This window comes from Zootoca vivipara, chromosome 16 (assembly GCF_963506605.1).
Source record: "Zootoca vivipara chromosome 16, rZooViv1.1, whole genome shotgun sequence".
Lineage (NCBI taxonomy): Eukaryota > Metazoa > Chordata > Lepidosauria > Squamata > Lacertidae > Zootoca > Zootoca vivipara.
Window position 1 is genome coordinate 39,912,819 of NC_083291.1, and position 12,572 is coordinate 39,925,390.

Here is a 12,572-nt window from a genome sequence, read left to right on the forward strand (position 1 = left end):
AATGGAGCCTCCCTGGCAGGTAGGAAATCTGGGGGATTTACGGGATTTTTTCCAATCCGGGCTGCCAGCGGGAAACGGTTTAAAATATGGGGGTTTCCCGCGAAAAATGGGAGACTTGGCAGCTATGCTCTCAACCTCTCCCATTCAATTTCCTTGTAACACATCAAAGTCACAATGTAGTCCCTGATCACATTGTGAAAGGCTCTTTCAAGTGTATAATAATAATAATACAGTAGTAATAATAATAGCAGCAACAAAGCAGCAGATGATGAAAGATAGCTGCAAATAGGTATGAAAAAATGTTTGAAAGAGAAGCCTTTCACATTCTTCAAAACTGCAGCTCTCACACTGAAAACTGAATTCAGAAATTCATCCCAGCAGTGCTATTCCCCATTCTGGAAGGAAGGAGTAGGATTATTCCCTGCAGTTCATTTGCACACACTTGGATTGGTCTCTCTCCCTAAAATTTAACATTTTTGGAGGCAAGAATTATCTACATACATACCTCCCCCCCCCCACACTTGCAGAACTATACCTGAACCAACGATGAAGCAGGTCTTGTGCATGCGGCCGATAAAGAGCTCCAAGCCAATGATGGCATAGATGATGATGACGAAAAGGACAAGCAGCGCAATGTGCAGGAGGGGCACCATGGCTTTCATGATAGAGTTCAAGACAATGTGCAGGCCTAGTTGGTGGAGAGGATTCAGAACATGGTGTTAACTTTGCAGAAGCATGATGAGCAATGCTGCAACATGCAGCACAATCACAACTGGCCACGTATACAGGGGCACATGGCTGCAGGTGGAGAGCTCAGTCTCCGGAGCAGAATACAGCCAGAAGGGGCAGAGGCATTCCTCCTTCACAGCACAATGAACATTTGTAGAGAACTTGAAGTTAAATCATTTGCAGGTGACTTGTCTCTGGGTCAAATTTCATACACCACATTGAAGGAGCTGCTCCTGCTATCCATTGTGCAATATGTTAGCAGCAGTGCTGAGCATGGTGAATATGGCTGTGTGCTGCTGTGTATAACACGTAATACAATGTGGAAGCATGAACTAAAATGCAAGTGGTGCTTTAATGTGGCCCTGCACAGCAGGCATGCAGTTTGTGGGAACTATAAGGAGACTTGCAGAGTGGCTGTAATTGTCAATGTTCTGCCTAGCAAGACAGCATGCAAATCTGTGCACGTGGTATGCTCTGGGTCATACTGTGTGTCTGCATGCAAGCCAACATGAAGCTCGATGCGCAGGTCTGATTGTATACAGTGCAATGCCTGTGATGCATTGTAGCAGATTAAACATGAGCTGCATAAACTGCGCTGTGATCTAGTGCAGAATGATAGCATACATTTTGGCAAAATAAAGTGAAAAATAAAGCTAATGCCACGACATGTAGTGAGGTGCAATAAGGTAACCATTATGCAGCATATGCCCCAAAATTGCTGTGGATGGTCATTATTGCACTGTGGTATAGCAGCGCAACTGTGCACCATGCAATGTGGATATGGCATCACAAGAACACTGCAACAACACATGGTACAGCACCTCTCTGCTCAATAAGCTACTCTGGCAAAGCAAGGCAAAGTGCAGCCACTATGCAGCCAGCAGTAGCAAAACCAATACATATGTACAGTTAGGCACATGATATGTGATGCAGCAGAAATACCATATACAGTACAGTGTGGTTATGAATGCAGCTCAGAGCATCAACTCAACAGCATCTCAATCTGACCCAAAGCAGTGCAACGTGTAAGCACAAAGGATGGTGCACTGATTGTTATCGGCTTCTCTCTTCAGATACTACCCCAGGAAACATGGGGGGGGGGCTCCAGACATCCTTTTTCTTGCACATCATTATTATTTGCGCTCTTGATGCTTTTGGGGAAGTCACATGTGATGCCACTTTCAATACTGTTCGCACCTGCGGAACATCTGGGGTGGTCACACAGCTTCATTTCCAGTCAGTGCATGCCCAGTAACTTCCAGCTGAAATCCCTTAACTTTTTATACCCCAAATGTTCTGGTTTATTTTTGTCCTCCTTTTGTTGTGCTAATAGCCCCTCTGGATAGCAATAATGGGATAGCACTGGGGAGACATCACAAAGCAATCTAAAGCACAATCAGTTCACCACCGATGTATTATTATTGTGTCAATAACATGTTGCAGAAAGTTCACCCACAATTAAACACCAGTCCAGAGGCGCCCTGTGTGTAAAAGAGAAAGATGCTTACTAGGGACACCAGAGACGAGGCGCAGAGGTCTCAGGACACGGAAGGCTCTCAGAGCTTTGACATCAAACCCACCCGGCTTCCCACTCATGTGATGAGCCTCCCCAGGCTTGTGGGAAACTTGTTCCAGGATGACACTGAAGAGACTGTGGGGGGAAGGCAGGATCATGATGAGACAGGCAGGGGACCTTTCTTCCCATGAAGAGCCCACCCAAACACAGGTAAAAGAATGACAAACTAGCTTCTAGACCCATAGACCAATTTATTGCCTTCACTCTCTAGGACTAACAGTGTGAAGCATGCCCTGGTGGGTATTATTGTTCTCATCATCATCATCATCATCATATCCATTTTATGGTCCCAGAGCTGGTTACAACAAATAAAACACAATGTTGAGGTGCCAGCCATTGATAGACCAAGCCTATATTTTAATCCTTTTTAAAACTACCTTAAGGAGGGGGTGGTCAGTCTCTCCTCTGATCTAATCCTAGAGATTGGTGTTCTTCATTAGATGAGGACTCAAGAGTATTGATCCTCAGGCTGTAAGATCCACATGGAAGCCATCTTTTCCCTACCTGCCCCAGCCCTACACACACACACAACATATAAGTGTGTATGTCATTGTACGGTATAAGGGTTTATGAATGCAAAGAAAAAGGACAGGAAAGGGTTAAGCTAGGTGTGCTGGTTAGCTTTGGGGTGTGTTTGTCTGCACCTGCCACTAATTAAGCATGTGAGAGTGAGGCAGCAAAATTTGAAGTATAAATATACTTGTGTTGGAACACTGAAAGAAGACGAACTGCATGTAATCTATAAGCTGTGGAACTGCACTGTACTGTTAATAAAGGGACTAACCCTACCTAGAACCGTCTGGTGTTTTTCTGTTCCATTGGCACACACCACTGCATGTTGCAAGCCAAAACATGTTGCAGGCCAATCTAACCCTGCTCCATTTCTTCACTTTTTGGAAGCTTGCCCCTGCCCCTTCAAACGGTCCCATGAAGAGGCCTAGACAGTTATTTCCTCGATTTGGAATGGTCAGCCAAAGTTTAATAATGTGCTCTGTGGAAGAAGCTTTCAAGACCATTCCCCTTAACCTAATCCCAGAGGCAATTAAGGATTTGGGGATTCTCTGGGGAGATGCTTGAGCCTTCCCCCCAAAAAACACCAGAGCTGGGCTCTAAAATGTGGGGTATAATAAAGGCAATTTTTTCTTAGTATGTGCAGAATTCCTTTTGCTCTCCTCTGAGCAACAATACTGTAGCTGGCCTCCACATATCTGATGAATTACACTTGAATCCTCAGGGCATTTTATCCTCAAAATAGTGAGAAAGTGGCTTGGGCTTACCCAGTGAGCTTTACCGCTAAACAGAGAAGAAATCTGAATTCAGCTCTCCCTGGTCCATGCCCAACACTGTCTACTGCTGTACACTGCTGCTCAACAGATGGCTCATGATCCATGCCAGCATCTGACACGCCATGGCAATAGGTCCCGGGGCGCACATTTAATATAATGAAGTGCAGCCATTTTGGGTGGTAAAATGTCCTTGATGGCCCTGATGATGGTGGCGGGGTTTTTACCTGGGTCTTCTGCAAAGAAGGCTGAGCTGAGGGTTATAGCTCCGGGAGAAATATCCCCCTCCCCAGTGGATGGCTTGGTATATAGCACCTATTGCAGTCTGAATTGCATGGGCCATGTGTAGGGGACCTTCGGCCCTCCAAATGTTGCCAAACTAAAACTCCAATCAGCCCTAGCAAGCATGGCAATATCGGAAGGGCCACAGATACCCCACACCAGTCATAGGTTAATTTGTAAGCAAATGAACAGGTGGGATGGCATAGCCTTTTAACAGATTTGCCATGTCTCTGGAGCGGACCTCAAGTTTCAGGATCTTTATCAGATGGAGAGAAACCTTCAGGTACTGCAGGATCTCAGGCTGGCAGGGGGGGTAGGAAACTGCCTTGAAGTTGGTCTGCCAAGCCCAATGCAAGACAGGCTCTTCTGTGACCTGATCCTTTCAACCAGAGGGGCTAGTTCTGAACCTGGATCTTTCTATGTGTGAAGTGTAGTCCCTCCCACTGAATTAAGAGGTCTGGCTATTGTCCTCTTTTATTTGTGTTATTGATTTTTATAAGTATATATACCACCCAATACTTTTTGATTCCAGGGTAATTAGCAATCACACAAAAACACCATTAAAACTGTACAATAAAACAGCATAAGGCAACTTAAATGTACTGTATCTAAGAGTCATGGTGAATTTGGATAAAGTGTTATCTACATGATCTCTGTTGGGTCATATATCCAAGATAATTGCCCATTTGGTTTATTTTATTTATAATGAAATAGAATTAATTTATATAAAAAAGACATTGAAAAATGTTTTCAACTGGCACCTAAAAGGTAGCAAAGAAGGTGGCAGTCAGAACTCTCTGGAGAGGATGTTCCCCAGACTGATGGCCACAACCAAGCATGTCCATTCTGGTTCACCAACTGCTTCACCTATGGCAGCAGAGGCATCTGGAGAAAGGCATTTCAGGTGGCTTCCATAAATGGGCAGCTTGGTGTGGTGCAGAGATTCTTTTGCTTGAGAGCTTTTACAATTAATACCATGTCCTCCCCCTGCCTCATGCCCACCAGACTCCCCTTTGGGGCACCAGTGTGCCAGGTGTCAACCCTTGTCCTGACCAGGGACCATAGTAGGCCTCATTCCTCTCTTAGCAGGCTCCCTCCACAGGTAGGGATGGGTGAATGTCTATTTCAGTTTCTCATTTTCTAGGCTTAAGCACAGCTCTCCACATTTCAACATCAGTTTGCTTAATTTTTTAAAAGGCCTCATCAGCATTTTAGTGCTGCTCTGCTCGTTCCCTTCTACTTTATATGATGTCATGTCTGCATGGCCTATTTACTCATATGTTCAAGACATAAGCATTTAGCTATGGGCACTGACTAGTTGGCTAGTTGACTATTTCAAGTCCCTTCAAACAGAAGACTTGGGCCTCTCCCTTCCTACTAACATTGCCAGGTACAGACCCCCAAGAGGGCTTCCTGTACTTTTAACTGTTTGGTTGAAAAAATGATGACATTACAGCTTTGCCCATCACAGTGGTAAGAGAGGACACATCCTTTGGCACACATTTTACAGATACAAGGGCTTTTCTCAGGACCTGGATCTAATTCTTCAACTTTGTTAATAATTGCTTGCTTATACAGACTTATTTGCATTAAGATGCTGCAGAAGAGCTGCACTACTGCAGTTTCCCCAAATATCCCCAGTAGCATCTTAAGCTCATCGGGCGCCCTGGTGCAGGGATCCCTCGCCCCCCCCCCACTCTTTAAAAAAACCAAACCACCGGGGACCGGCCCGCCATCGCCTCTACGCTGCGTTTCATTGGTAGAGCTGCTGCCATGTGACGTCACCTCTACCAATGAAACACAGCACCGGGGTGAGGGATGACTCCAGCACTGCAGAGCAGAACAGGGTCCTAGTGCCCTTGCTCCGCTCGTTTACCTCTCTCCCCCGAGCGGCGCGGCTGGCGGGCGTCCAGGAGGAGGGAAAGGGAGGCCGCCGCGCAGCTCCCACACTTGCTGGGGCGCCCCTCAGCGCCCCAGCGCCCTGCACCACTAGGGCCAATGGGCGAGCCGCCCCTGAATATCCCCTCTCTCTGTTGCCAGGCAGTCCATTTGGAGAAATATACTTGGGACTTTTGGCAACCTGCAGAAGTGATTTGCACTCACTCATTATGCCACGGAAAAAACTCACCCCACCACAACGATGACAAAATCGAGAAGGTTCCAGCCATTGCGGATGTAGGCGCTGGGGTGCATGACCAGTCCATAGGCAAGGATCTTGAGGAAAGTCTCCACCGTAAATATGATGAGAAAAACATACTCCACTTGCTCCTGTGGAGGAAGAAGGCCAGTAGGCCCAAATTACATAGCTGCCAAGTTATCCCTTTTTTAAAGGGATTTTCCCTTATGCTGAATAGGCTTCCTCGCGAGAAAAGGGAAAACTTGGCAGCTATGCCAAATTATACTTCCAAGCTTCTCCTGCTTCTTTATTGGGATGTGAAACCAGTCACATGCTCCAAAGTCAGGAGAATCCCAAAGTGCTCCACTTGAAAGCTCCAGTTCTGGAAAGTTACGCTAGAGAGAGAGACTGGAAATTTCCATCAAGGGAAATGGGCAAAAATTTCTCTGGATTAGCATTGTCTCAGTACAACACCAGCACAAGCAGCTTACAGAGTGGGCAAGGAAATAGGAGCGAGAGCAAAGAGTTGGGAGTATCACACATATACATGACTACAGGAATAAGTGTGGCCACTTGTACACACACTCCCCAGAAAACAGGAGTGTGTATTTGTCACTCACGACATGCAAAATTCAAGATAAACAAACAAAAAAATATGTGGAGCTATAGCACGTAACCCAGGAAACCTGATCAATAGGCCATCTCTATCACATCTTTACTGAGACCCACTAGTAAGAGAACCAGAAACACGATGCAGTTAGCACTACTTCTACTTCTTTCCTTTTATACCAATAAATGTTCTCCTCTCCTTCAATGAGAACAGAATCTCTAGACTCTGTCCTGCCATTGTAAACAACAAAGCCCTCCCACAGTGGTACAGTATATGTACTGTGTGAACTGTAGCAAAATTAATTCTTTAAAAAATGGCTGGCAGAGAAATGAGATCAAGTTCTGTCTCTGACTTCACTGGTGACAAGCACTTCTGGATTTACCCTAGAGGGGAGAAAGAGAGATCAGGAACTGGCCCCCATCCAGTTTCAGTCAATGGATTATTCTGGATTTACTCCAGGGAAGCTGAGATCAAACTCCAGCCCTGACCCCAGCTGCAATCAGCAGGTGCCTTCAAATTTATAGGGGAGCTTCAGTGGCATCAGAGTGAACTAGGAAGCTGTGCGGATGAGGGGGCAGGGGGCAGCCTGTTGCCTCAGCTGCCCCAAGTCAGGTGGTGGATTAATGGTCATTAAGAGATAATAGTTTTAATTAGCATTAACGTGTTGCCTCAGACAGAAATCAAGATGTAAAAGTGGAATCATTAAGGAAGAAGGAGGCCAGGGCAAAGGAGTTTACTGGACTACAAGGTGAAGAAAAATAAGGAGCAGCTGTGTGATTGGGGAATCTCTAGCCGGAAGGTGGCATGTGGTGGGTTACAGTAAGGAAGCAGAACTTGGAGACAATATTCCTGGCTTCACGTGATGTTGTCTTCCTGTTTCAGACCTTGGGCCTACCCATCTAGTTCAGTACAACCATTTTCTGAGGTCTCGAGCTGTCCAAAATCCTTTTAACTGCATCCTTCAGCATGCAGAATATGTGCTCTGCCATTGCACTATGCTCTCCCCCACTCCCCACCCTTCCCTCCAAGGGTTTGGGAAAGGCACTCACCAAGTTGTGGTTGGAGACATTCGAGTCATCCTCAGGGAAGGGGATATAGACTCCTAAGGCCACACAGTTGGCGAAGATGGTCATAAGAATGAGGATATCAAAGGGTCTGGGAACATTCAATTAAGGCAACAAACAGGAATTTATTCTCCCTCCTTCCCCCAAGTAAAAAAAAGAGGTCCTTCCCACCCACCCCCGAGTCAGATTTCTCCCAATTTGTAAGAATAGGATGCTTCCATTCAACAATGCTGATGGCAGCGCGGCGGATGGGGTTGTTCAGCCTGAGACAGAAGAGGGCTCGTGGTGAACGGTGCACCACATTGGTCCCCTGGGTTTTATGCTTGTTGTGCTGGAGACGCTTCTTCTGGGCATTGCTGCCTGTAGAGCCCAGTGTATCTGAGCCCCCACCAGCAAGTGTCCATGCCAGGGCCTGGCCTGTTGCCTCCACAAAAGCCTCAGCCGCAGAGCGTGGTACCTCGGGAGTGCCAGCTGCTGCAAGGTGGAAACAGGGCAAGGGGGAGTTAAGGATGGATCTGAAGGCTAACTCTCCTGTTTCTTAGAAAAGGCACCAAATAGAAATAAGGCTCTGAAAAACACAAAAAGGTTGGTTAATATAGAAATATGACAGAGCATGTTCCACTGTGGGAGATTTTTCCAAGACTAAGGCCTCCGTGAGCTCAGGCTGAAATGAAACTTCATATGTTTGCCTGGCACCTATGGTTTGGCCTCAGGACTTCACACTCATTCATTTCCATTATCAGTCCCAGTTATACATCAAAACACCTCAATCTGATTGCAACACCAAAGCCATACACTTCTGGTTTTTTCAGCTGCTGGTCCAATCTTAAACAGTGTCCAAGCCTCCTACCCTTTACTTCAACCCCTGTGCTAACCTGGAACCAACTGTACTCTATGTTTAGCTATTGAGAACCACAATAATGCAAAGGTTTGCCTAATGCCCCCCATAGATGGACTCCAGATCATTTGTCTTCTACCAGCCCCTACTTACCACTGTCTTATTCCTCTCAGTATACTCTGAACACACCCCTAAAAGCTGCAATCCCAAATGCACTAAGTAAACTCATTTCAGTAACACTTACTTCTGAGTAAACATGCCTAGGATTGCACTGTAAGACTCCTACCCACCTCCAAATGGCTTGTCCCTACCTTGTTAACAAAACACATCCACATCTACTCACGTCCTCCGTTGCACTCGGACATCTTGCTGCCTGGTTGTAGGGGTTGAGAGGGCAGATGAGGAAATATCCAGAAGATGCTAGCACTTTAGACCAACCACCTCTTCCCCTTGCAAGGGGGGGCTTCCCATTCTTTTGGCCTTTCTCCCTGGGCGGGGAGGAAGGACCAAATTGACCCTACGTGCTCTCATGGGAGGGCAGAGGCAGGAGCCTTCCAAGCCCTGTAGATGCACTCCTTGCCTTCCACAGCAGTGCTCCCTCTGAAAAGGATTTGAGCCCCTGCTCGTGTCTGCTTCTCTCACACACTCTCTCTCTCTTTCTGTCGCTCTCCCTGCTTCGTTCCCTTGCTCGGTTGAGGATTAAGGCAGATTGCCTACTTTAAAGGGCAGCGCAGGAGGCAGGGAGGAGGGAGCTCACACAGCTGGTTAGGTCACTGACTGTTGAGAGCTGGGGACATCCCAGCCAGACAAGCCAGCCTAGGCCTGGAAAGGGGTAGTATGAAAGATGTGGCTGAAATGGGAACGGCCTTGTCATAATCCAACACACCCTACTTGAGTGTTGTGTAAAAGCAGCATAAGTGAGCTCTTGTAAATGATGGATCTCTCCATGACCAAAACCAGACCAACACCAAGTCTTTTATGATAGCAAGTTTCCTTTCTTTCTTTAGATAGTCCGGCTTGATACCCCCACCCTCAGTCACCTGGCACAGATTATGCACAAGGAGCCCATTTGCATGTCTTTTTAGGGTGTGGGATGGGATGGGATACTGAGATGGTTGTTCCCAATGCAGGGCTTGCTCACTTATCTCAGGGCATTCTGGGATGAACGAACCCATCTTTTGTACTCCTGTGGCACACTACTGCACAAACACTTTTAGCTTTAAAACACATTCAAAACACATGCTTTCCCTTAAAAGAATCCTGGGCACTGTAGTTTACCCCTCAAAGAGTTACAATTCCCAGCAACCCTAAACAAACTAAAGTGCCCAGAATTTTTTGAGGAGAAAATGTGCTTCTAATGTGCTTTAAAGGTATGGAGGTACAATGTCTTATGAAAAGGACAGCAACTGGCATAATTAATTGGCGAGTCAATAAAAATATTAAATTTTACTATTGTTATTTCATAATACTGTATAGGGTTGCTTTTTTTAATGACTTGAAAACAATCTTAGCCTGATGCCAACAAATGTGGAAAAAGAAGATAAGGTAGTCAACAAATGTAAAACATTGGCACAGACTATACATGTATGAGATACATTGAGTGCACTCTCAACACTGGTTTGGGAAGCAGTGTAGATGCAATGTTAGCCAAGGACCATATCTGTTTTGTCTTGTTTCACATTGTTTCATGTGAAATACTGCCTTTTGATGTGTTTTCCCCAAAACCAGCTTCAGAAAAAGAATGGCATTAACCCCATAATATGTATACAACCTTAGTTTTCCTGCCTTCTGGCACAGGACAGGAAATGTAAAGCATTGCTTTCTGGTTGGTATGTCAAAATTCACAAATGGCTCACATGTGCCAACTCTAAAATGAGGTGGACTGTACCACTATATATATATATATATATTATGGAAAGAATGAAACTGAAAGATAGAAAAGTGAGAGGAAAAGAGAGGGGAGGAAAGGACAACTAAATATAAAAATTTAAAAGGGTGAGAGTTTATTTACAGTTAATATTTGAGCAGGTGCAGCTTTTATTAGCTATGCATGGCAATTTGCACTTGATAAAATGTCTCCTTTCATATAATGATTGTTGATGATCTCCAGCAGGATGAAAGCTGTTTCCTAGTTCTGCTGGATCTCTCAGCAGCCTTTGATACCATCAACCATGACATCCTTCTGGACCGTTTAGAGGGGTTGGGAGCTGGGGGCACTGTTATACAGTGGTTCCACTCCTTCCTCCTGGGCCATGTCCGGAAAGTGGTGTTGAGGATGAGTGTTCAGACCCCTGGGCTTTCACTTGTGGGGTGCCTCAGGGTTCTGTCCTCTCCCCCATGCTTTTTAACATCTATATGAAGCCACTGGGAGAGATCATCAGGGGCTGTGGGCTGGGTGTTCATCAGTATGCGGATGATACCCAGTTCTACCTCTCTTTCAAATCAGAACCAGTGAAGGCGGTGAACGACCTGTGTGAGTATCTGGAGGCGGTTGGGGGATGGATGGCGGCTAACAGATTGAGGTTGAATCCTGACAAGACAGAAGTACTGTTTTGGGGGGACAGGAGGCGGGCAGGTGTGGAGGACTCCCTGGTCCTGAATGGGGTCACTGTGCCCCTGAAGGACCAGGTGCACAGCCTGGGAGTCATTTGGACTCACAGCTGTCCATGGAGGCGCAGGTTAATTCTGTATCCAGGACAGCTGTTTATCAGCTCCATCTGGTACGCTGGCTGAGACCCTACCTGCCCACAGACTGTCTTGCCAGAGTGGTACATTCCCTGGTTATCTCCCACTTGGACTACTGCAATGTGCTCTACGTGGGGCTACCTTTGAAGGTGACCCGGAAACTACAACTAATCCAGAATGAGGCAGATAGACTGGTGATTGGGAGCGGCCGTCGAGACCACATAACACTGGTCCTGAAAGACCTACATTGGCTTCCAGTGTATATCTGAGCACAATTCAAAATGTTGGTGCTGACCTTTAAAGCCCTAAATGGCCTCAGCCCAGTATACACTGAGGTCCAGCTCTGAGGGCCTTCTGGCGGTTGCCTCCCTGTGAGAAGCAAGGTTACAGGGAACCAGCCAGAGGGCCTTCTCGGTAGTGGCACCCACCCTGTGGAACACCCTCCCATCAGATGTCAAGGAAATAAACAACTATTTTACTTTTAAAAGACAACTGAAGGCAGCCCTGTTTAGGAAGTTTTTAATGTTTGATGTTTTATTGTATTTTTAATATTTTGTTGGAAGCCGCGCTGCCAGAGTGGCTGGGGAAACCCAGCCAGATGGGCGGGGCATAATTATTATTATTATTATTATTATTATTATTATTATTATTATTAGATTATTATTAGTATATAAAAGTACAGGAGCCTTTGTCTCTTGCCATCCTAGAGTGAGATTCAGAAAAACAGATCTAGAATAATAGAAATGCAGAGTTGGAAAGGACCCCAATGGTCATCCAGTCCAACCCTCTGCAATTCAGGAATCTCAACTGAAGCATCCATGACAGAAGGCCATCCATTCTCCTGAAGTAGTCCATTCCACTGCTGAACAGCTCTTATTGTCAGTAACTTCTTCCTGATGTTTAGTCAGAATCTCCTTTCTTGTAACTTGAAGCCATTGGTTCGAGTCCTACTCTCCAGAGCAGGAGAAAACAAGCTTCTTCCCTCTTCCATGTGACAGCCCTTAAGATACTGGAAGATAGCTATCATATATCCTCTCAGTCTCCTCTTTTCCAGACTAAACATACCCAGCTCCTTCAACCATTCCTCATAAGGCTTGTTTCCCAGATCCACATTTTCCTAGCTACTCCAGAATTTCATGGGGGTCTTTGTCAAAAGCCTTACTGAAATAAAAAAACACTATATCCACAGCATTCCCCTGATCCACCAAACTTGTAACTAGAAGCATGTTGTTGCTGTTTAGTCGTTTAGTCGTATCCGACTCTTCGTGACCCCATGGACCAGAGCACGCCAGGCACTCCTGTCTTCCACTGCCTCCTGTTTGGTCAAACTCATGTTCGTAGCTTCGAGAATACTGTCCAACCATCTTGTCCTCTGTCGTCCCCTTCTCC

The 12,572-nt window shown here is 45.9% G+C and overlaps 1 protein-coding gene across 1 annotated transcript in view; it reads right to left on the reverse strand.

Moving 5' to 3' along the window:
- The window catches only part of CACNA1F (calcium voltage-gated channel subunit alpha1 F), a 63,507-nt gene extending 55,756 nt beyond the window's left edge, over positions 1-7,751 (reverse strand). The window contains exons 1-4 of the mRNA XM_035140541.2: positions 7,646-7,751; positions 5,999-6,138; positions 2,238-2,380; positions 536-688 (exon numbers count right to left, since the gene is read on the reverse strand). Coding sequence (XP_034996432.2) covers positions 536-688; positions 2,238-2,380; positions 5,999-6,138; positions 7,646-7,729 — 520 coding nt within the window. The 5' untranslated portion in view covers positions 7,730-7,751. The remainder of the gene's footprint in view (positions 1-535; positions 689-2,237; positions 2,381-5,998; positions 6,139-7,645) is intronic.
- Positions 7,752-12,572: the final 4,821 nt, after the last annotated feature.